The sequence below is a fragment of the Mustelus asterias genome, chromosome 12 (assembly GCF_964213995.1).
Source record: "Mustelus asterias chromosome 12, sMusAst1.hap1.1, whole genome shotgun sequence".
NCBI lineage: Eukaryota > Metazoa > Chordata > Chondrichthyes > Carcharhiniformes > Triakidae > Mustelus > Mustelus asterias.
The window spans coordinates 57,336,757-57,363,818 of record NC_135812.1 but is presented as its reverse complement, the minus strand read 5'-3'; the positions used below and the strand labels follow the sequence as shown (position 1 = coordinate 57,363,818).

At 56.0% G+C, this 27,062-nt stretch overlaps 1 protein-coding gene across 1 annotated transcript in view; it reads right to left on the bottom strand.

Annotated features, from left to right (window-relative positions):
* Nucleotides 1–25,884, bottom strand: part of LOC144502025 (integrin beta-4-like) — a 59,757-nt gene extending 33,873 nt beyond the window's left edge. The window contains exons 1-4 of the mRNA XM_078226039.1: nt 25,582–25,884; nt 17,813–17,888; nt 15,556–15,638; nt 12,999–13,091 (exon numbers count right to left, since the gene is read on the bottom strand). Coding sequence (XP_078082165.1) covers nt 12,999–13,091; nt 15,556–15,638; nt 17,813–17,885 — 249 coding nt within the window. The 5' untranslated portion in view covers nt 17,886–17,888; nt 25,582–25,884. The remainder of the gene's footprint in view (nt 1–12,998; nt 13,092–15,555; nt 15,639–17,812; nt 17,889–25,581) is intronic.
* Nucleotides 25,885–27,062: the final 1,178 nt, after the last annotated feature.

Sequence of the window (27,062 nt, the reverse complement as noted above, 5' to 3'; positions counted from 1 at the left end):
ACAAACCGCACCCCAACAACCCGCACCCCAACAACCCGCACCCCAACAACACGCACCCCAACAACCCGCACCCCAACAACCTGCACCCCAACAATCCACACCCAACAACATGCACCCCAACAACCCGCACCCCAACAACCCGCACCCCAACTACCCACACCCCAACTACCGACACCCCAACAACCCGCACCCCAACAACCCGCACCCCAACAACACGCACCCCTACAACCCGCACCCCTACAAGCTGCACCCCTAAAACCCGCACTCCTACAACCCGGACGCCTGCAACCTGCACACCTACAACACGCACCCAAACAACACGCACCCCAACAACACGCACCCCAACAACACGCACCCCAACAACACACACCCCAACAACCTGCACCCCAACAACCTGCACCCCAACAACCCGCACCCATACAACCCGCACCCCTACAACTCGTACCCATACAACCCGCACCCCTACAACCCGCACCCCTGCAACCCGCACTCCAAGAACAAGCACCCAACAACCCGCACCCCAACAACCCGCACCCCAACAACCCGCTCCCCAACAATCCGCATCCCAACAACCCACACCCCAACAACCCACACCCCAACTACCCACACCCCAACAACCCAAACCCCAACAACCCACACCCCAACAACCCGCACCCCAACAACTCGCACCCCAACAACCCACACCCCAACTACCCACACCCCAACAACCCAAACCCCAACAACCCACACCCCAACAACCCGCACCCCAACAACCCGCACCCCAACAACCCGCACCCCAACAACCCGCACCCCAACAACACGCACCCCAACAACCTGCACCCCAACAAGACACACCCCAACAACCCGCACCCCAACAAACCGCACCCCAACAACCCGCACCCCAACAACCCGCACCCCAACAACCCGCACCCCAACAACACGCACCCCAACAACACGCACCCCAACAACCCGCACCCCAACAACCTGCACCCCAACAATCCACACCCAACAACATGCACCCCAACAACCCGCACCCCAACAACACGCACCCCAACTACCCACACCCCAACTACCGACACCCCAACAACCCGCACCCCAACAACCCGCACCCCAACAACCCGCGCCCCAACAACCCACACCCCAACAACCCGCACCCCAACAACCCGCACCCCATCACCCCGCACCCCAACAACCCGCACCCCAACAATCGGCACCCCAGCAACCCACACCCCAACCACCCGCACCCCAACAGCCCGCACCCCAACAACCCGCACCCCAACAACCTGCAACCCAAAAATCCACACCCCAACAACCCGCACCTCAACAGCCCGCACCCCAACAACCCGTACCCCAACAACCCGCACCCAAACAATCCGCACCCCAACAACTCGCACCCCAACAATCCGCACCCCAACAATCCGCACCTCAACAGCCCGCACCCCAACAACCCGCACCCCAACAACCCGCACCCAAACAATCCGCACCCCAACAACCTGCACCCCAAAAATCCACACCCCAACAACCCGCACCTCAACATCCCGCACCCCAACAATCCGCACCCCAACAACCCGCACCCAAACAATCCGCACCCCAACAACCCGCACCCCAACAATCCGCACCCCAACAATCCGCACCCCAACAACCCGCAACCCAACAACCCGCACCCCAACAACCCGCACCCCAACAACCCGCACCCCAACAACCCGCACCCCAACAATCCGCTCCCCAACAATCCGCATCCCAACAACCCGCACCCTAACAACCCGCACCCCAAGAACAAGCGCCCAACAACCCGCACACCAACAACCCACACCCCAACAACCCACACCCCAACTACCCACACCCCAACAACCCAAACCCCAACAACCCACACCCCAACAACCCGCACCCCAACAACCCGCACCCCAACAACCCGCACCCCAACTACCCACACCCCAACAACCAAAACCCCAACAACCCGCACCCCAACAACCCGCACCCCAACAACCCGCACCCCAACAACCCGCACCCCAACAACCCGCACCCCAACAACACGCACCCCAACAACCTGCACCCCAACAACACACACCAACAACCTGCACCCCAACAACCCGCACCCCAACAACCCGCACCCCAACAACCCGCACCCCAACAACACGCACCCCAACAACCCGCACCCCAACAACCTGCACCCCAACAATCCACACCCAACAACATGCACCCCAACAACCCGCACCCCAACAACACGCACCCCAACTACCCACACCCCAACTACCGACACCCCAACAACCCGCATCCCAACAACCCGCACCCCAACAACCCGCGCCCCAACAACCCGCGCCCCAACAACCCGCGCCCCAACAACCCGCGCCCCAACAACCCGCGCCCCAACAACCCGCACCCCAACAACCCGCACCCCAACAACTCGCACCCCAACAACCCACACCCCAACTACCCACACCCCAACAACCCAAACCCCAACAACCCACACCCCAACAACCCGCACCCCAACAACCCGCACCCCAACAACCCGCACCCCAACAACCCGCACCCCAACAACACGCACCCCAACAACCTGCACCCCAACAAGACACACCCCAACAACCCGCACCCCAACAAACCGCACCCCAACAACCCGCACCCCAACAACCCGCACCCCAACAACCCGCACCCCAACAACACGCACCCCAACAACCCGCACCCCAACAACCTGCACCCCAACAATCCACACCCAACAACATGCACCCCAACAACCCGCACCCCAACAACCCGCACCCCAACTACCCACACCCCAACTACCGACACCCCAACAACCCGCACCCCAACAACCCGCACCCCAACAACACGCACCCCTACAACCCGCACCCCTACAAGCTGCACCCCTAAAACCCGCACTCCTACAACCCGGACGCCTGCAACCTGCACACCTACAACACGCACCCAAACAACACGCACCCCAACAACACGCACCCCAACAACACGCACCCCAACAACACACACCCCAACAACCTGCACCCCAACAACCTGCACCCCAACAACCCGCACCCATACAACCCGCACCCCTACAACTCGTACCCATACAACCCGCCCCCCTACAACCCGCACCCCTGCAACCCGCACTCCAAGAACAAGCACCCAACAACCCGCACCCCAACAACCCGCACCCCAACAACCCGCTCCCCAACAATCCGCATCCCAACAACCCACACCCCAACAACCCACACCCCAACTACCCACACCCCAACAACCCAAACCCCAACAACCCACACCCCAACAACCCGCACCCCAACAACTCGCACCCCAACAACCCACACCCCAACTACCCACACCCCAACAACCCAAACCCCAACAACCCACACCCCAACAACCCGCACCCCAACAACCCGCACCCCAACAACCCGCACCCCAACAACACGCACCCCAACAACCTGCACCCCAACAAGACACACCCCAACAACCCGCACCCCAACAAACCGCACCCCAACAACCCGCACCCCAACAACCCGCACCCCAACAACCCGCACCCCAACAACACGCACCCCAACAACACGCACCCCAACAACCCGCACCCCAACAACCTGCACCCCAACAATCCACACCCAACAACATGCACCCCAACAACCCGCACCCCAACAACACGCACCCCAACTACCCACACCCCAACTACCGACACCCCAACAACCCGCACCCCAACAACCCGCACCCCAACAACCCGCGCCCCAACAACCCACACCCCAACAACCCGCACCCCAACAACCCGCACCCCATCACCCCGCACCCCAACAACCCGCACCCCAACAATCGGCACCCCAGCAACCCACACCCCAACCACCCGCACCCCAACAGCCCGCACCCCAACAACCCGCACCCCAACAACCTGCAACCCAAAAATCCACACCCCAACAACCCGCACCTCAACAGCCCGCACCCCAACAACCCGTACCCCAACAACCCGCACCCAAACAATCCGCACCCCAACAACTCGCACCCCAACAATCCGCACCCCAACAATCCGCACCTCAACAGCCCGCACCCCAACAACCCGCACCCCAACAACCCGCACCCAAACAATCCGCACCCCAACAACCTGCACCCCAAAAATCCACACCCCAACAACCCGCACCTCAACATCCCGCACCCCAACAATCCGCACCCCAACAACCCGCACCCAAACAATCCGCACCCCAACAACCCGCACCCCAACAATCCGCACCCCAACAATCCGCACCCCAACAACCCGCAACCCAACAACCCGCACCCCAACAACCCGCACCCCAACAACCCGCACCCCAACAACCCGCACCCCAACAATCCGCTCCCCAACAATCCGCATCCCAACAACCCGCACCCTAACAACCCGCACCCCAAGAACAAGCGCCCAACAACCCGCACACCAACAACCCACACCCCAACAACCCACACCCCAACTACCCACACCCCAACAACCCAAACCCCAACAACCCACACCCCAACAACCCGCACCCCAACAACCCGCACCCCAACAACCCGCACCCCAACTACCCACACCCCAACAACCAAAACCCCAACAACCCGCACCCCAACAACCCGCACCCCAACAACCCGCACCCCAACAACCCGCACCCCAACAACCCGCACCCCAACAACACGCACCCCAACAACCTGCACCCCAACAACACACACCAACAACCTGCACCCCAACAACCCGCACCCCAACAACCCGCACCCCAACAACCCGCACCCCAACAACACGCACCCCAACAACCCGCACCCCAACAACCTGCACCCCAACAATCCACACCCAACAACATGCACCCCAACAACCCGCACCCCAACAACACGCACCCCAACTACCCACACCCCAACTACCGACACCCCAACAACCCGCATCCCAACAACCCGCACCCCAACAACCCGCGCCCCAACAACCCGCGCCCCAACAACCCGCGCCCCAACAACCCGCGCCCCAACAACCCGCGCCCCAACAACCCGCACCCCAACAACCCACACCCCAACAACCCGCACCCCAACAACCCGCACCCCATCAACCCGCACCCCAACAACCCGCACCCCAACAATCGTCACCCCAACAACCGGCACCCCAACAACCCGCACCCCAACAACCTGCACCCCAAAAATCCACACCCCAACAACCCGCACCTCAACAGCCCGCACCCCAACAACCCGCACCCCAACAACCTGCACCCAAACAATCCACACCCCAACAACCCGCGCCCCAACAACCCGCGCCCCAACAACCCGCACCCCAACAACCTGCACCCAAACAACCCGCACCACATCAACCCGCACCCCAACAACCCGCACCCCAACAATCGTCACCCCAACAACCGGCACCCCAACAACCCGCACCCCAACAACCTGCACCCAAACAATCCGCACCCCAACAACTCGCACCCCAACAATCCGCACCCCAACAACCTGCACCACAACAACCCGCGCCCCAACATCCCACGGCCCAACATCACATGGCCCAACAACCCGCCCACCAACAACCCGCCCCCCAACAACCCGCACCCCAACAACCCGCACCCCAACAACCCGTGCCGCAACAACACGCACCCCAACAACCCGCTGCCCAACAACACGCACCCCAACAACACGCACCCCAACAACACGCACCCATACAACCCGCACCCCGACAACCCGCACCCCTACAACCCGCACCCCTACAACCCGCACCCCTACAACCCGCACCCATTCAACCCGCAGCCATACAACCCGCACCCCGACAACCCGCACCCCTACAACCTGCACCCCTACAACCCGCACCCCTACAACCCGCACCCCAACAGCCCGCACCCCAACAACCTGCACCCCAAAAATCCACACCCCAAAAACCCGCACCTCAACAGCCCACACCCCAACAACCCGCATCCCAACAATTCGCACCCCAACAACCCGCACCCCAACAAACCGCACCCCAACAAGCCGCACCCCAACAACCCGCACCCCAACAACCTGCACCCCAAAAATCCACACCCCTAAAACCGGCACCCGAATAATCCGCACCCCAACAACACACACCCCAACAATAAACACACCCCAACAACACGGACCCCAACAACACACACCCCAACAACCTGCACCCCAACAACACGCACCCCAACACCACGCACCCCAACAACACGCACCCATACAACCCGCACCCCGACAACCCGCACCCCTACAACCCGCACCCCTACAACCCGCACCCATACAACCCGCAGCCATACAACCCGCACCCCGACAACCCGCACCCCTACAACCCGCACCCCTACAACCCGCACCCCTACAACCCGCACCCCAACAACCCGCACCACTACAACCCGCACCCCAACAACCCGCACCCTAACAACCCGCACCCCAACAACCCGCAGCCCAACAACACGCACCCCAACAACACGCGCCCCAACAACACGCAACCCAACAACACACACCCCAACAACACACACCTCAACAATAAACACACCCCAACAACACGCACCCCAACAACACGCACCCCAACAATTCGCACCCGTAGAACCCACACTCCAACGCGCACCACAACAACCCGCACCCCAACAACTCGCACCCCTACAACCCGCACCCCGACAACCAGCACCCCTTCAACCCGCGCTCCAACAACACGCACCCCTATAACCCGCATCGCAACAACCCGCACCGCTACAACCCGCACCCCAACAACCTGCACCCCAACAACCTGCACCCCAACAACTCGCACCCGTAGAACCCACACTCCAACGCGCACCACAACAACCCGCACCCCAACAACTCGCACCCCTACAACCCGCACCCCGACAACCCTCACCCCTACAACACGCGCTCCAACAACACGCACCCCTATAACCCGCATCGCAACAACCCGCACCGCTACAACCCGCACCCCAACAACCCGCACCCCAACAACCTGCACCCCAACAACCCGCACCCCAACAACCTGCACCGCAACAACCCGCACCCCAACAACCCACACCCCAACAACCCGCACCCCAACAACCTGCACCCCAAAAATCCACACCCCAAAAACCCGCACCACAACAGCCCACACCCCAACAACCCGCATCCCAACAATTCGCACCCCAACAACCCGCACCCCAACAACCCGCACCCCAACAACCTGCACCCCAAAAATCCACACCCCTAAAACCGGCACCCGAACAATCCGCACCCCAACAACCCACATCCCAACAACCTTCCCCCCCAAAAACCCCGCACCCCAACAACCCGCACCACAACAACCCACACCCCAACAACCGGCATCCCAACAACCTGCACCCCAAAAACCCGCACCCCAACAACCCGCACCCCAAAAACCTGCACCCCAACAACCCGCGCCCCAACATCCCACGGCCCAACATCACATGGCCCAACAACCCGCCCACCAACAACCCGCCCCCCAACAACCCGCAACCCAACATCCCGCACCCCAACAACCCGCACCTCAACAACCCGCGCCGCAACAACACGCACCACAACAACACGCACCCATACAACCCGCACCCCGACAACCCGCACCCCTACAACCCGCACCCCTACAACCCGCACCCATACAACCCGCAGCCATACAACCCGCACCCCGACAACCCGCACCCCTACAACCCGCACCCCAACAACCCGCACCCCTACAACCCGCACCCCAACAGCCCGCACCCCAACAACCTGCACCCCAAAAATCCACACCCCAAAAACCCGCACCTCAACAGCCCACACCCCAACAACCCGCATCCCAACAATTCGCACCCCAACAACCCGCACCCCAACAACCCGCACCCCAACAACCCGCACCCCAACAACCCGCACCCCAACAACCTGCACCCCAAAAATCCACACCCCTAAAGCCGGCACCCGAACAATCCGCACCCCAACAACCCACATCCCAACAACCTGCCCCCCAAAAACCCCACACCCCAACAACACGCACCCCAACAACACGCACCCCAACAACACGCACCCATACAACCCGCACCCCGACAACCCGCACCGCTGCAACCCGCACCCCTACAACCCACACCCATACATCCCGCAGCCATACAACCCGCACCCCGACAACCCGCACCCCTACAACCCGCACCCCTACAACCCGCACCACTACAACCCGCACCCCAACAACCCGCACCCTAACAACCCGCACCCCAACAACCCGCAGCCCAACAACACGCACCCCAACAACACGCGCCCCAACAACACGCAACCCAACAACACACACCCCAACAACACACACCCCAACAATAAACACACCCCAACAACACGCACCCCAACAACACGCACCCCAACAACCTGCACCCTAACAACCTGCACCCCAACAACCCGCACAAGTAGAACCCACACTCCAACGCGCAACACAACAACCCGCACCCCAACAACTCGCACCCCGACAACCCGCACCCAAACAACCCGCACCCTACAACCCGCGCTCCAACAACACGCACCCCGATACCCGCATCGTAACAACCCGCACCGCAACAACCCGCACCCCAACAACCCGCACCCCAACAACCTGCACCCCAAGAACCTGCACCCCAACAACCTGCACCCCAACAACCTGCACCCCAACAACACGCACCCCAACAACCCGCACCCCAAAACACGCACCGCTACAACCTGCACCCCAACAACCCGCACCCCAACAACCCGCACCCCAACAACCCGCACCCCAACAACCCGCACCCCAACAACCCGCACCCCAACAACCTGCACCCCAACAACCTGCACCCCAACAACCCACACCCCAACAACCGGCATCCCAACAACCTGCACCCCAAAAACCCGCACCCCAACAACCCGCACCCCAAAAACCTGCACCCCAACAACCCGCGCCCCAACATCCCACGGCCCAACATCACATGGCCCAACAACCCGCCCACCAACAACCCGCCCAACAACCCGCACCCCAACATCCCGCACCCCAACAACCCGCACCCCAACAACCCGCGCCGCAACAACACGCACCCCAACAACCCGCAGCCCAACAACACGCACCCCAACAACACGCACCCCAACAACACGCACCCATAAAACTCGCACCCCGACAACCCGCACCCCTACAACCCGCACCCCTACAACCCGCACCCCAACAACACGCGCCCCAACAACACGCAACCCAACAACACACACCCCAACAACACACACCCCAACAATAAACACACCCCAACAACACGCACCCCAACAACACGCACCCCAACAACACACACCCCAACAACCTGCACCCCAACAACCTGCACCCCAACAACTCGCACCCGTAGAACCCACACTCCAACGCGCACCACAACAACCCGCACCCCAACAACTCGCACCCCTACGACCCGCACCCCGACAACCCGCACCCCTACAGCCCGCGCTCCAACAACACGCACCCCTATAACCCGCATCGCAACAACCCACACCGCTACAACCCGCACCCCAACAACCCGCACCCCAACAAACTGCACCCCAACAACTCGCACCCGTAGAACCCACACTCCAACGCGCACCACAACAACCCGCACCCCAACAACTCGCACCCCTACAACCCGCACCCCGACAACCCGCACCCCTACAACCCGCGCTCCAACAACGCGCACCCCTATAACCCGCATCGCAACAACCCGCACCGCTACAACCCGCACCCCAACAACCCGCACCCCAACAACCCGCGCCCCAACATCCCAAGGCCCAACATCACATGGCCCAACAACCCGCCCACCAACAACCCGCCCCCCAACAACCCGCACCCCAACATCCCGCACCCCAACAACCCGCACCCCAACAACCCGCGCCGCAACAACACGCACCCCAACAACCCGCAGCCCAACAACACGCACCCCAACAACACGCACCCCAACAACACGCACCCATACAACCCGCACCCCGACAACCCGCACCCCTACAACCCGCACCCCTACAACCCACACCCATACAACCCGCAGCCATACAACCCGCACCCCGACAACCCGCACCCCTACAAAGCGCACCCCTACAACCCGCACCCCAACAACCCGCACCCTAACAACCCGCACCCCAACAACCCGCAGCCCAACAACACGCACCCCAACAACACACACCCCAACAACACACACCCCAACAATAAACACACCCCAACAACACGCACCCCAACAACACGCACCCCAACAACACACACCCCAACAACCTGCACCCCAACAACCTGCACCCCAACAACTCGCACCCGTAGAACCCACACTCCAACGCGCACCACAACAACCCGCACCCCAACAACTCGCACCCCTACAACCCGCACCCAAACAACCCGCACCCCTACAACCCACGCTCCAACAACACGCACCCCTATAACCCGCATCGCAACAACCCGCACCGCTACAACCCGCAGCCCAACAACACGCACCCCAACAACACACACCCCAACAACACACACCCCAACAACACACACCCCAACAATAAACACACCCCAACAACACGCACCCCAACAACACGCACCCCAACAACCTGCACCCTAACAACCTGCACCCCAACAACCCGCACCCGTAGAACCCACACTCCAACGCGCAACACAACAACCCGCACCCCAACAACTCGCACCCCTACAACCCGCACCCAAACAACCCGCACCCCTACAACCCGCGCTCCAACAACACGCACCCCTATAACCCGCATCGCAACAACCCGCACCCCAACAACCCGCACCCCAACAACCTGCACCCCAACAACCTGCACCCCAACAACTCGCAACCGTAGAACCCACACTCCAACGCGCACCACAACAACCCGCACCCCAACAACTCGCACCCCTACAACCCGCACCCCGACAACCCGCACCCCTACAACCTGCGCTCCAACAACACGCACCCCTATAACCCGCATCTCAACAACCCGCACCGCTACAACCCGCACCCCAACAATCCGCACCCCAACAACCTGCACCCCAACAACCTGCACCCAAACAACCTGCACCCCAACAACCTGCACCCCAACAACCCGCACCCCAACAACCTGCACCCCAACAACCCGCACCGCAACAACCTGCACCCCAACAACCCGCACCCCAACAACCTGCACCCCAACAACCCGCACCCCAACAACCTGCACCGCAACAACCCGCACCCCAACAACCCACACCCCAACAACCCGCACCCCAACAACGCGCACCCCAACAGCCCACACCCCAACAACCCACACCTCAACAACACACACCCCAACAATCCGCATCCCAACAACCCGCACCCCAACAACCCGCACCCCAACAACACGCACCCCAACAACACGCACCCCAACAACCCACACCCCAACAACGCGCACCCCAACAACCTGCACCCCAACAACCTGCACCCCAATAACCCGCACCCCAACAACCTGCACCCCAACAATAAACACACCCCAACAACGCACACCACAACCCGCACCCCAACAACCCGCACCCCAACAACACGCACCCCAACAACCCGCACCCCAACAACATGCACCCCTATAAGCCGCACCCGTGCAAGCCGCACCCCTACAACCCGCACTCCTACAACCTCCACCCCAACAACCCGCACCCCTACAACCCGCACCCCTACAAGCTGCACCCCTAAAACCCGCACTCCTACAACCTGGACGCTTACAACCTGCACTCCTACAACACGCACCCCAACAACCTGCACCCCAACAACACGCACCTCAACAACACGCACCCCAACAACACACACCCCAACAACCTGCACCCCAACAACCTGCACCCCAACAACCCGCACCCATACAACCCGCACCCCTACAACCCGTACCCATACAACCCGCACCCCTACAACCCGCACCCCTACAACCCGCACTCCACGAACAAGCACCCAACAACCCGCACCCCAACAACCCGCACCCCAACAATCCGCACCCCAACAATCCGCATCCCAACTACCCGCACCCCAACAACCCACACCCCAAGAACAAGCGCCCAACAACCCGCACCCCAACAAGACACACCCCAACAACCCTCACCCCAACAACCCGCACCCCAACAACCCGCACCCCAACAACCCACACCCCAACAACCCGCACCCCAACAACCCGCACCCCAACATCACGCACCCCAACAACCCGCACCCCAACAACCTGCACCCCAACAATCCACACCCAACAACATGCACCCCAACAACCCGCACCCCAACAACACGCACCCCAACTACCCACACCCCAACTATCCACACCGCAAAAACCCGCACCACAACAACCCGCAACCCAACAATCCACACCCCAACAACCCCCACCCCAATAAACCGTTCCCCAACTACCCGCACCCCAGCAACCCGCACCCCATCAACCCGCACCCCATCAACCCGCACCCCAACCACCCGCACCCCAAAAACCTGCACCCCAACAGCCCACACCCCAACAACCCCCACCCCAACAAACCGCTCCCCAACAAACCGCACCCCATCAACCCGCACCCCTACAACCCGCACCCCATCAACCCGCACCCCATCATCCCGCACCCCATCATCCCGGACCACATCATCACGCACCCCATCATCCCGCACCCCAATAACCCGCACCCCAACAACCCGCACCCCAACAGCCCGCATCCCAACAATCCGCACCCCAACAGCCTGCACCCCAACAACCCACACCCCAACAACTCGCACCCCAACAACCCGCACCCCAACAACCCGCACCCCAACAACCCACACCCCAACAACACACACCCCAACAACCCGCACCCCAACAGCCTGCACCCCAACAACCCACACCCCAACAACCCGCACCCCAACAACCCGCACTCCAACAACCCACACCCCAACAACACACACCCCAACAACCTGCACCCCAACAACCCGTGTCCCAACAACCCGCGCCCCGACTACCCTTCTCCAAGAACAACACTCCAACAACCCGCACCCCAACAGCAAGAACCCAACATTGTGACCAATAGCTTCCTACACCAGGGCAGTGCCTGGGACAGAGGGAAAGGAGGGGGGGGGGGAGCACTAAACCTGCAATAAACTGTCCCCATCAAAGTCAACACATTCAGGAATGAGAGGAGGAATGTGATCCCAATGGTGAGATTTCCTCTGGAAGAGGGGGTGTTTCAGGCCTGGTTTTCAGACAGAGCAGCATCTCTTCCCCCATGGGGTACATACCCTTGTAATGTTCATCAAGCTATTCATCTGGATTATCCGTTTGCACTTCGACTGCAGGTTGCTGTGCAGATCACATCTAGAGTACTGGATGCCCTGGAAGACAAGAAAGACCATTTAGTGCAACCCACCATCCCGTCCCTTCAAACCTCTACTTCGTCGCTGTCTCCAACACAACTCCCTCCCAAACAGCACTCTGGATGCACCTACACCACAAGGACAGCAGCCATTCAAGAAGGTCTCTCATCATCATCTCCTCAAGGACAAATATGGAGAGCAACAAATACTGGTCTATCCAGCGATGACTAGTGTTCAATTCTGGTTGCCACACTACCAGAGGATGTGGAGGCTTTGGAGAGGGTACAGAAAAGATTTACCAGGATGTTGCCTGATATGGAGGTTATTAGCAATGATGAGAGGTTGGAGAAACTTGGTTTGTTCCCACTGGAATGACGGAGGTTGAGGAGCGACCTGATAGAAGTCTACAAGATTATGAGGGGCATGGACAGAGCGGATAGTCAGAAGCTTTTTCTCAGGGTGAAGAGTCAGTTACTAGGGGGCGTAGGTTTAAGGTGCGAGGGGCAAGGAGATGTATGAGGCAGATTTTTTTTACACAGAGGGTGATGGGTGCCTGGAACTCGCTGCCGGGGGAGGTAGTGGAAGCAGATACGGTAGTAATTTTTAAGAGGCGTCTTGACAAATACATGAATATTAATGGGAATGGAGGGATATGGTCCCCGGAAGGATAGGGGGTTTTAGTTGACTCGGACAGCATGGTCGGTGCAGGCTTGGAGGGCCGAAGGGCCTGTTCCTGTGCTGTAATTTTCTTTGTTCCTTGTTCTTTGTACATCCCATAAAAATTCCCTTTACTGAGGGACTCTTTCCCCAATTCTCCCTCTGTGGTTATGACCACATCCATCTGCTGAGTGATTCCTCACGATCTATCTTCCAGGCAGCTCTCCTGCTCCTGTTCCGAGCCCCTTTCCCTTTTTTGGAATGCTGTGGGATGTTTTAATGACTGTTGAATTTCAGGTTAATGTTTGAGTGAGAATGATTGAATGTTTCCGGGGGATTTGACAGCTCATTCTGCAGTTTCCACAGCTCAGAGCGTTGCTGTCTGTTATCCATTTTCATTTTGCTTTCAAACAATAAATGGATTGATCTTGGTCACCTACTACACCTCAGGTCTGTGTCGGGGTGTGGGTGGGGGTGTGTCAGGGTGTGGGTGGGGGTGGGTCAGGGTGTGGGTGGGGGTCTGTGTCGGGAGTGTGAGTGGGGGTCTGAGTCGGGCTGTGGGTGGGGTTTTTTTTGGGGTGTGGGTGGGAGTCTGTCGGGGTGTCGGTAGGGGTCTGGGTGTGGGTGGGGGTCTGGGTTGGGGTGTGGGTAGGGGTCTGTGTCGGGGTGTGGGTCTGTGTCGAGGTGTGAGTGGGGGTCTGTGTCGGGGTGTGGGTGGGGGTCTGTGTCGGGGTGTGGGTGGGGGTCTGTGTCGGGGTGTGGGTGGGGCTCTGTGTCGGGGTGTGGGTGGGAGTCTGTGTCGGGGTGTGGGTGGGGGTCTGTGTCGAGGTGTGGGTGGGGGTCTGTGTCGGGGTGTGGGTGGGGGTCTGTGTCGGGGTGTGGGTGGGGGTCTGTGTCGGGGTGTGGGTGGGGTCTGTGTCGGGGTGTGGGTGGGGGTCTGTGTCGGGGTGTGGGTGGGGGTCTGTGTCGGGGTGTGGGTGGGGGTCTGTGTCGGGGTGTGGGTGGGGGTCTGTGTCGGGGTGTGGGTGGGGGTCTGTGTCGGGGTGTGGGTGGAGGTCTGTGTCAGGGTGTGGGTGGGGGTCTGTGTCGGGGTGTGGGTGGGGGTCTGTGTCATGGTGTGGGTGGGGGTCTGTGTCGAGGTGTGGGTGGGGGTCTGTGTCGGGGTGTGGGTCTGTGTCGGGGTGTGGGTGGGGGTCTGTGTCGGGGTGTGGGTGGGGGTCTGTGTCGGGGTGTGGGTGGGGGTCTGTGTCGGGGTGTGGGTGGGGGTCTGTGTCGGGGTGTGGGTGGGGGTCTGTGTCGGGGTGTGGGTGGGGGTCTGTGTTGGGGTGTGGGTGGGGGTCTGTGTCGGGGTGTGGGTGGGGGTCTGTGTCGAGGTGTGGGTGGGGGTCTGTGTCGGGGTGTGGGTGGGGGTCTGTGTCAGGGTGTGGGTGGGGGTCTGTGTCGGGGTGTGGGTGGGGGTCTGTGTCGGGGTGTGGGTGGGGGTCTGTGTCGGGGTGTGGGTGGGGGTCTGTGTCGGGGTGTGGGTGGGGGTCTGTGTCGGGGTGTGGGTGGGGGTCTGTGTTGGGGTGTGGGTGGGGGTCTGTGTCGGGGTGTGGGTGGGGGTCTGTGTCGAGGTGTGGGTGGGGGTCTGTGTCGGGGTGTGGGTGGGGGTCTGTGTCAGGGTGTGGGTGGGGGTCTGTGTCGGGGTGTGGGTGGGGGTCTGTGTCGGGGTGTGGGTGGGGGTCTGTGTCGTGGTGTGGGTGGGGATCTGTGTCGGGGTGTGGGTGTGGGTCTGTGTCGGGGTGTGGGTCAGGGTGTGAAGGTTTACTGTAGTTGAATACTTTACCTCGTCAGCACAGTATGAGCAGTCCTTGGCCACTCTCATGCATTCGGTGCAACTTTTGGCTCGACTGAGAAGGCAGTTATTGTCTAAAACAGAAGATTCAAAAAGGGTCAAATCTGCAGCAGCAAATGGTGAAAGATCAAAGCAGACACACATTCCACCTCAGTCACATGGTTTACATTGCCATTCCGTGATACCTTAAAGAGATTACCAGCAAATCAGTAACTTGGTTAACAAACGTTCTTGAATGTAGGTGATGAAGATCATTTCTGTGACCTCCCAATTGCCTCCCCCCTTGCAGCCCCAATTGATCACTGCCTCCCATCCGACAGCTAGTGGATCATTGCTACCAAATAAACCTGTTGGACTTTAACCTGGTGTTGTTAAACTTCTTACTGTGCCCACCCTGCACTCAGGACAATCCCACTCCTGATCACCTCCTCCCACCCTGCAAAGAACAAAGAACAAAGAAAATTACAGCACAGGAACAGGCCCATCGGCCCTCCAAGCCTGCACCAACCATGCTGCCTGACTTAACCAAAACCCCCTACGCTTCTGGGGACAATATCCCTCTATTCCCATCTCATTCATGTACTTGTCAAGACGCCCCTTAAAAGTCACTACCGTATCCGCTTCCACTATCTCCCCCGGCAATGAGTTCCAGGCACCCACCACTCTCTGTGTAAAAAATCTGCCTCGTACATCTCTTTTAAAACTTGCTCCTCACACCTTAAACCTGTGCCCCCTAGTAATTGACTCTTCCACCCTGGGAAAAAGGTTCTGACTATCCACTCTGTCCATGCCTCTCATAATCTTGTAGACTTCTTTCAGATCTCCCCTCAACCTCCGTCGCTCCAGTGAGAACAAAGCAAGTTTCTCCAACCTCTCCTCATAGGTAATGCCCTCCATACCAGGCAACATCCTGGTAAATCTTTTCTGTACCCTCTCCAAAGCCTCCACATCCTTCTGGTAGTGTGGCGACCAGAATTGAACACTATATTCCAAGTGCGGCCTCACTAAGGTTCTATAAAGCGTCAACATGACTTGCAATTTTTAAACTCAATACCCTGGCCGATGAAGGCAAGCATGCCATATGCCTTCTTGACTACCTTCTCCACCTGCATTGCCACTTTTAGTGCCTGTACACCCAGATCTCTTTGCCTATCAATACTCCAAAGGGTTCTGCCATTTACTGTATATTTCCTATCTGTATTAGACCTGTATTGCACCCAGGACAATCCCACTCCTGATCACCTCCTCCCACCCTGCACCCAGGACAATCCCACTCCTGATCACCTCCTCCCACCCTGCACCCAGGACAATCCCACTCCTGATCACTGCCTCCCATCCTGCACCCAGGACAATCCCACTCCTGATCACCTCCTCCCATCCTGCACCCAGGACAATCCCACTCCTGATCACCTCCTCCCACCCTGCACCCAGGACAATCCCACTCCTGATCACCTCCTCCCACCCTGCACCCAGGACAATCCCACTCCTGATCACCTCCTCCCACCCTGCACCCAGGACAATCCCACTCCTGATCACCTCCTCCCACCCTGTGCCCAGGACAATCCCACTCCTGATCACTGCCTCCCATCCTGCACCCAGGACAATCCCACTCCTGATCACCTCCTCCCACCCTGCACCCAGGACAATCCCACTCCTGATCACCTCCTCCCACCCTGCACCCAGGACAATCCCACTCCTGATCACCTCCTCCCACCCTGTGCCCAGGACAATCCCACTCCTGATCACTGCCTCCCATCCTGCACCCAGGACAATCCCACTCCTGATCACCTCCTCCCACCCTGTGCCCAGGACAATCCCACTCCTGATCACTGCCTCCCATCCTGCACCCAGGACAATCCCACTCCTGATCACTGCCTCCCATCCTGCACCCAGGACAATCCCACTCCTGATCACCTCCTCCCACCCTGTGCCCAGGACAATCCCACTCCTGATCACTGCCTCCCATCCTGCACCCAGGACAATCCCACTCCTGATCACTGCCTCCCATCCTGCACCCAGGACAATCCCACTCCTGATCACTGCCAGTGATACAAATCGATGGACTCTTCACCAGTGACCATTCCAGGAGATCCTGAAGATCTGAAGCCGCCCGTCTAAGGCCCAACATTGGCTGGGCTTGGCTTCATCCATTTCAGCGAGAGATCATTCCTACCAGGGAATTTCTGCACCATAATACAGGTGAGTTCTTTACTGGAAAAATATTTTTTAATAAAAGTAGAAATCTCACTTGTGTCTCCCTGACACCCAGTTCCCGACAGGACAACGATCAGCACTGAGCACCAGATCTTCCACTGCTCCATCTCCTGATAAAACACAAAGGGTTAATCGTTAGCTTTCCAGTATTGACTGAGGAAGATCATACATTAACTCTATTTCTCTGTCCACAGTTTTTCAAGCATTTGTTGCAGATATCCAGCATCCCCAGTTTTTTGCTGTTATAACCGTATACCCACATGTCCAAATCAGCCCATCGAGTCTGCATTGACTTTCTGAAAGAGCACTCTATCTGGGTCCACTCCATGTATTTAGCATGGCCAACCCACCTATCCTGCACATCTTTGGAGTCTGGGAGAAAACTGGAGCACCCGGAGGAAACCCACACAGACACAGAGAGAATGTGCAAACTCCACACAGTGACCCAAGCCAGGAATTGAGCCCAGCTCCCTGGCGCTGTGAGGCAGCAGGTACTAACCACTGTGCCACCGTGCTGGCCATTATGTTACTGTTCAATCCTCTGCTCAGAGTCACTTCCATTTTAATCATGAAATAAGAAGTGTTAGGTACAGGAAAGACTTCTTTGACTGAACAAGTTCATTTATTTTCAAAGGTTAGACACCCCTCCCACAACAGCCACCCCCACCCCCACCCCCCGCCATTCCATGCCTCAAGTCCTTTTCTCTCCAGTAGTACATCATCCCAGGTTTTGTGGTCAGCAGTAGAAGCCACTCACTGCACTAACACTTGTCCATAAACTTTCTATGATTTTTGCTGTGGAACTGGCAGTATTTAAAGAGCTACTCTGGCCTTCTCCAGAGGGCCTGGGCACGTGTGATCAGGGCATGCAACTGTTTATCATATTGAAGAATGGCTAATGAGGAGCAGAGTCTGCAGTAGGGAATATAAACTCTAATAGTTAATCCAATGGCAATTCATGAACTGGAAATAAATGGAGCAAGAGAAAGTTTGAACTAAGAGGTAAAAAGACACAAACAGTAAAAAAAAGTTTTATTTTATTTTAAATCTCTAATAATTATGATTTGAAGGAATGAGACTACACATGTGTAAAAGTGAATTTTCAGTTCCAGAGAGGTTATTTGACAGTAATTAAGCCACCCACCATTAAAAATGTACTTGCACTGAAATGGACATGTCTGGGGGCTTAATGGTATCTAATAAATTCTGATGGGACTTGACACAATAGGTGCTGAGGGGATGTTTCCCTCATGGAGACATTAGAACCAGGGGCAGACAAGAAAGTGGAGTTAAGGCCACAATCAAATCAACGGCGATTGAACAGAAGAGCAAGCTCAAGGGGTCGAATGGCCGCCTCCTGGTTCTGGGTAATGGGTAAGTATCAGAACTGCGCACTATTCCATGCCTAACCTCTGGGTGCGATACCATCATGGTGAGGATTCGAGCGGGTCAGTGCACCTGGGGGAGTGACTTCCTGACTTCCACCTGTAGCAACACGATCGCTGGGTCTTGCTGTCTGATTCCTAACATTAGCCTCAGCATTACCTACAGACTAAAACACCTGAATTACAGAGAAAACACACAATTGAAATAGGCAGTTTCTTTTAGTGTTTAACCTCGACAGGAGCATTCTCCCAATCCCGTTTGCCCACCTTTCCCAATATCTCAGCTTTACTCTGTAACATCTATCAATCTGTTTTTAATTGTTAACATGGTCTGTGGTCCAAGCGCTATTTCAGTGAGTGCACCGCACAGCCTCACAGCCCTCTGTGTAATAATGTTTCTCCTGTCCTGTTATAAATCTCCTACACCTGATCTTTTATCCTCTTGCCCTAGACTCCTCAATTACCAAATCTGTCACTTTCCATCTCATATTCCTTCATAAGGTTAAGCACTTAAGTCACATAACCCCAGAATCTCCTCTGTCCCAATGAAAACAGCTTCAATGTGCATATCTTTAATTCTATTTCTATTTCCTAATACCAGGCAGCAACTTTGGGAATCTGTATTGGACTCTCCCTGTTCCCTCAACCTTCCCATAGTGAGGGGGCCAGCTCTCCAGCTGTGACCCCACTGTGTAAATTCCCCATTGCATGTTTACCTATAAATGTTTCTATTGTAAAAATCTGTTAGTTTGTTTTTTAATGGCCTTTTCCAGTTGATGTGAACTGCATCACTCTTGCCCCTGAGTCAGCAGCTGTGTGTTGAAGCCCCATTCTGAGCCCGTAATGCAGGCGGACACTCCGGTGCAGTACCGAGGGGAATGCGGCACTGTCAGAGAATGTGTCCTTCACATGAAATATTAAAGCCAGTCTCTCAGATATATGTAAAAGATTCGCCGGTGCTGTTACAGAGAAGAGCAGGAGAGTTCTCCCTGTTCCCTTGCCTGTTATTTTGCTCTCAACTAACCGCGCAAAAACAGATTATTTGATCATTATCACATGGGATTATCATGTCGAGTCGTGCTGCATGCAGGTTTGCTACAATTGTGACTACACTTCCTAAGTGCTCCATTGGCTGTCAAGTGCTTTGGAAGATGTCCTGAGGTGGCGAAATATAGAAATCTGTTTTTTATTCATCTGTGGGACATGGGCATCGCTGGCTGCCCAGCATTTATTGCCCATCCCTATTTGCCTGGGGGCTGCTGAGAGTCAAACACATTGCTGTGGCTCTGGAATTGCATGTAGGCCAGACCAGGTAAGGACGGCAGATTTCCTTCCCTAAAGGATACCAGTGATTCAGATGGGTTTTTCTGACAATCGACAATGGTTTCATGGTCGTCAGTAGATTCTTAATTCCAGATATTTTTTATTGAATTCAAATTCCACCATCTGCTGTGGCGGAATTCGAACTCAGGTCCCCAGAACATTAGCTGAGTTTCTGGATTAATAGTCTAGCAATAATACCACTCGGTCATCGCCTCCCCTAATACAAACACTTTTCTTTTCCTCTCCCTCTGGAGCACTAAAGCCAAGAGATTAATGTGCCCTTCTGCTTTGAATGTCTCAGTTAAGAAATATTTAGATGAGCACTTGAATCGCTGCAGCATATAAGGCTACGGACCAAGTGCTAGAAAATGGAATTAGAATGATAGGTATTTGATGGCTGGTGCAGACATGATGGCCAAAGGGCCTCTTTCCATGCTGTAAAACTCTAAGACTCTACACTGCATGTAATTATTGTCCAGTTATATCGTTATACCTGTTCACTTGCTGATTCCTGTACTTGGACTCCTAAATCTCTGTGTTCCTCCAGAGGACCAAAGGCTAGTGAATGAATTGAGGTGCAGATCAGCCATGATCTAAGTGAATAGCTCATCAGGTTCATGGAGCTGAATGGCCTTCTCCTCTTCCTACATTGGCTGATCTCAGCTGAGGCAACAAGAGGGCCACTGTTCAAAGGCGGCAAATCATCCAAGCTTTCCAGTCCTGATTCATATCCAGTCAATCCCTTTCCCTCCCCACCCATGTGTATCAGACACTGGGAGACTTGTGTAGTTGAAAATCCTATTGGCGTTTGTTAGGTCACATGGGGTAGGCCTCTGCTCGCTCATCCAGCCCCTGCACCACTCTCCCTTTCCCACTGAAAACAAATCCAGCAGAGCTCAATGGAGGGGGAACAGAACGGGCAGAAAGGCTTTAACTGCAGAAAAACAGAGCCCCGTTAATGGTTCAGGATTATTCTGTTTTCTGTAGAATTAACAGCATCATTCCTGCAATCTCCCATAATAATAATTCCCCAATCAATGGATGATAAACCTCGGTTGACACTAACCAAATACAACCAAATACAGTACAACCCTCTGTTTGTTCCTCGAAGATTCTTGACAGGGTAAATGATGAGAGGATCTTGAGGAGGATCCAGAACTAGGGGCAGCATAGTCTCAGTGATGCACTATCAATCAAGCAAAGACTAGTTTGTATGCAAGAACAAATAGGCTTTTATTAGCAAAAGACTTGGAGCACACCCATGCTGATGAACTGGTCCAGAGACTGAGGCAGGGGGTGGGGAGCAGTCACCTTTATACCTGGACCAGGGGGGGAGGAGTCCCAGGCAGGGCCGGCAGGGGCATGTCCAGGCATGTCACACACACACACAGGCAATAAGCTAACAGTGGTTTACCACACTCAGAATAAGGGAATGGAGATTGGGAGGAATTTGCTCTCTCAGAGGATCATTAATCTTTGGAATTCTCAATCCTGGAAGAGCTGTGAAGGGTGAATTATTGAATATATTCAAGGCTGAGACAGACAGATGTTTGACTGGAGGGGAATCGAGGGTTATGGGGGACACAGAGGTAGATTTACAGTGAAGCACACTGTGCCAAGGCACAGGGCTCTGACCAATGGGGGGCCCCATGCCAGCCGGTACACTGGGCACCCAGTCAGAGCCTGATCACTCCACATTTGCTGATAGGCTCAAAAATGAAGTGAAATGTGGTGTGTGACACACTTGAGGAAGGGTCAGACCACACTCTGCAGACAAAATTTCTGGTCAAATTACATACTTCCTATCAACTTCAGGAAGCGTAGTGGATGACATGCCCCTGTCTACATCAACGGGGATGAAGTGGAAATGGTTGAGAGCTTCAGGTTTCTAAGTGTCCAGATCACCAACAACCATGTGGACGTTATAGTTAAGAAAGCCCACCAGCGCCTCTACTTTCTCAGGAGGCTAAGGAAATTCGGCATGTCTGCTACAACTCTCACCAATTTTTACAGATGCACCATAGAAAGCATTCTTGTATCACAGCTTGGTATGGCTCCTGCTCTGTCCAAGACAGCAAGAAACTACAAGGGTTGTGAACGTAAGCCCAGTCCATCGCACAAACCAGCCTCCCATCCATTGACTCTGTCTACACTTCCTGTCACCTCGGAAAAACAATCAGGATAATTAAGGATGCCACGCACCACGGACATTTCCTCTTCCACCTTCTTCCATCAGGAAAAAGGTACAAAAGTTTGAGGTCACGTACCAACCGACTCAAGAACAGCTTCTTCCCTGCTGCTGTCAGACTTTTGAATGGACTTACCTTGCATTAAGTTGATCTTTCCCTACACCCCAGCTATGACCGTAACACTATATCCCGCACCTTCTCCTTTCCTTCTCCCTATGTACTCTATGAACGGTATGTTTTGTCTGTATAGCGCGCAAGAAACAATACTTTTCACTGTATACTAATATATGTGACAATAATAAGTCAAATCAAAGTTTCAGAGAACATTTCACCTTTTGCCAGGAAAATTTTCACAAAGATGTTAATCCAGTCACCTCACACAGACCCCCACAATCACCAACACCACCCCACACACCTTAAACAGACCCCCATAATCCCCAACACCACCCCACACCCTCACACATACCCCCACAATCCCCAACACCACCCCACATCCTCACACAGACCCCCACAATCCCCAAAACCACCCCACATCCTCACACAGACCCCCACAATCCCCAACACTACCCCACACAGACCCCCACAATCCCCAACACCACCCCACACCCTCACACCGACCCCCACAATCCCCAACACCACCCCACACCCTCACAGACCCCTACAATCCCCAACACCACCGCACACCCTCACACAGACCCCCACAATCCTCAACACTACCCCACACCCTCACACAGACCCCTACAATCCCCAACACCACCCCATACCCTCTCTCAGACCCCCACAGCCCCAACACCACCCCACACCCTCATACAGACCCTCACAGCCCCAACACCACCCCACACCCTCACACAGACTCCCACATCCCCAACACCACCCCACACCCTCACACAGACTCCCACATCCCCAACACCACCCCACACCCTCACACAGACCCCCACAGTCCCAACACCACCCCACACCCTCACACAGACCCTCACAGCCCCAACACCACCCCACACCCTCACACAGACTCCCACATCCCCAACACCACCCCACACCCTCACACAGACCCCCACAGTCCCAACACCACCCCACACCCTCACACAGACCCCCACAGCCCCAACATGCACTCCCTCCACAACCCCCAACACAGATCCCCTCAATTTGCTGCGTAACTGAGAACAGGGTCACACTTTTCTAAATAACCTGGGGAGGGTCACAGTTTAAAGGCAAACTCTAGCTCAGAGTTAAATAAAAAAAACACCTTCTAGAAAATAAACATCTTTAAAACTGGGGCCAGCCCCCAAATCCATCAGAGGTGAATCATTGAAATACAACTCTGTTTCTGATTGGCCACTTGGAGCATTTGTTCCGAGGCGGGGATGATGGTTGGGAAAATGGGGATAACCAGAGGAACGTTTCACACCCACCCACAAACAACACCAACCCCACACACCCACCCACAAACAACACCAACCCCACACACACCCACATATACCCCATTACACCCACACACCCCCCCACACACACACATCCACACCCACCCAACCCCCCCACACACACACACCCCAAAACACCCCCACCCACATTCCACCCCCCCGCACACACCCCAACCCTGACACATACCCTCCAACACTGCCCATTGGATCAGAGTGAATTTGCCTCCGGGATCAGGGTGCATTATCCCCTGGGATCAGGGTGCATTATCCCCCGGGATCAGGGTGCATTATCCCCTGGGATCAGGGTGCATTATCCCCCGGGATCAGGGTGCATTATCCCCCGGGATCAGGGTGCATTATCTCCCGGGATCAGGATGAAACCTCCCCGGGATCAGGGTGCATTACCCCCGAGATCAGGGTGCGTTATCCCCTGGGATCAGGGTGCATTATCCCTCAGGATCAGGGTGAATTTGCCCTGGGATCAGAGTGCATTATCCCCCGGGATCAGGGTGAATTTGCCCCAGGATCAGGGTGCATTATCCCCCGGGATCAGGGTGAATTTGCCCCGGGATCAGGGTGCATTATCCCCCGGGATCAGGGTGCATTATCCCCTGGGATCAGGGTGCATTATCCCCTGGGATCAGGGTGCCTTATCCCCTGGGATCAGGGTGCATTACCCCTGGAATCAGGGTGCATTATCCCTCAGGATCAGGGTGAATTTGCCCTGGGATCAGAGTGCATTATCCCCCGGGATCAGGGTGAATTTGCCCCGGGATCAGGGTGCATTATCCCCCGGGATCAGAGTGCATTATCCCCCGGGATCAGGGTGCATTATCCCCCGGGATCAGGGTGCATTATCCCCCGGGATCAGGGTGCATTATCCCCTGGGATCAGGGTGAATTTGCCCCGGGATCAGGGTGCATTATCCCCCGGGATCAGAGTGCATTATCCCCCGGGATCAGGGTGCATTATCCCCCGGGATCAGGGTGCATTATCCCCTGGGATCAGGGTGAATTTGCCCTGGGATCAGGGTGCATTATCCCCTGGGATCAGGGTGCATTATCCCCCGGGATCAGGGTGCATTATCCCCTGGGATCAGGGTGCATTATCTCCCGAGATCAGGGTAAATTTGCCCCGGGATCAGGGTGCATTATCCCCCGGGATCAGGGTGCATTATCCCCTGGGATCAGGGTGAATTTGCCCCGGGATCAGGGTGCATTATCCCCCGGGATCAGGGTGAATTTCCCCCGGGATCAGGGTGAATTTCCCTTGGGATCAGCGTGAATTTCCCCCGGGATCAGCGTGAATTTGCCCCGGGATCAGGGTGCATTATTCCCCCAGGATCAGGGTGCCTGCTCCCGGTCACTTTCTGAGGAATGTGTCACTTTCTCGGAGCCTCCTGTCCCGGAGCGAATTCCCTCCACATCCCTGAGCCCAAAGCCGCCCGGAAACCTCCAGCCCAGGTGGAAAGTTTTGAAGTTCACCTACCTGCAGTTGTTGGTGAGATTTGTCCCGGTGAAATGTGGGGTTTTGTGCCTGTCTCTGAGCCTGTGCTCGCTGCGCTGGGAACTGGCTGCAGTCTGCCCCAGAGCTTGCAGCTTGTTTCCTCTCTCTCTCGGGGCAGGTATGTACCTGGTGCCGATCAGCGTCACCCTGTGACTAACTCCAGCATTCCTCACTTACCTGCCGGGGCAAGATCACAGCCCAACGCCTCCCCCACCCAGGGGAAATTCACTGGATCAAACCCAACATCAGGGCAGCCTCTGTACAAAGTCCCTTTGCTAATCCCAGCAAACATGCCAGTCCCAAGCCAGGGCTGAACTCCAGGCTGAAGGGGTGTTGCACTATCGGAACCCCAGGGTGGGTTCTCCCCAGTGACCCGGTCAAAATGTATCCACCAATCAACATCATTAAAACGACAAACAGGTTAAAACTGGAAATCTATCGCATTGCCTCTCTGTGAGACCTTGTTCTGCATAAACATCCGCTACTGCCCTTTAACAGGAATTCTGTGAGGTTCTGGGGGGATATTTCACAGAAAGGCAATAAGATACTCTGTGAACAAGTCTCTTCTTTCAATTTTAGTACGGTAGGTATCAACATACTCATCTACATTCACCTCCCGAAATCCTAACGGATGCAGCTACACAGCTCCACTAATCCCAAACAATGCAGCACTGAATCCCAGGAATATAACACATTGGTACACTTTGCAGTGCTCCCGCCACACTCACAACATCAGAGGAATGCTCTGTGACATCCTAGCCAAGATAAAGCCTATCATTTCCTCAGCACTGATTTAACCCAAATGTGAATGTGAGTAAGGAGTGGTCAGAAATTTGAGTTAAAAGGTTTGAGTAGTGTTGTTGATCTGTGGTTCCTGTGCTTTCACAACTGGATCAACCAACATGATGAGCGAGGAAGTTAAAAAGTCAGCATTTTCTTGTTGTTGCTTGTTGACCATCTAGTCTGTAGTAGCTGGCTCACTGACCACTAGAATCCTCTCCTCGCCAACACCAGTGACTCAATCCCTGCCTCATCCCTCACAGCATGGGCTCATTCTCCTGCATTTCGATGGTGGGATCTGTTTAAAGAGGATGTGTAGCCTGTTAGCGTTGCGGTGTGTGATGCTGCTCTGATTTAGTTGGAGGGATGCTATTGTTTCTCATTAATCTATTAAGAGCAGATCGAGATCCCTGATCCTTGATCAGTTGGGCCAGTGGACTGATGAATGGCAGATGGAATTTAATTTAGTTAAATGCAAATCGGGGCAAGACTTACTCAATTAATAGTAAGGCGTTGGGGAGAGTTATAGAACAAAGAGATCTAGGAGTACAGGTTCATAACTCCTTGAAAGTGGAGCCACAGAGGAGAGGGTGGTGAAGGCATTCGGCATGCTTGGTTTCATTGGTCAGAACATTGAATACAGGAGTTGGGATGTCTTGTTGAAGTTGTACAAGACATTGGTA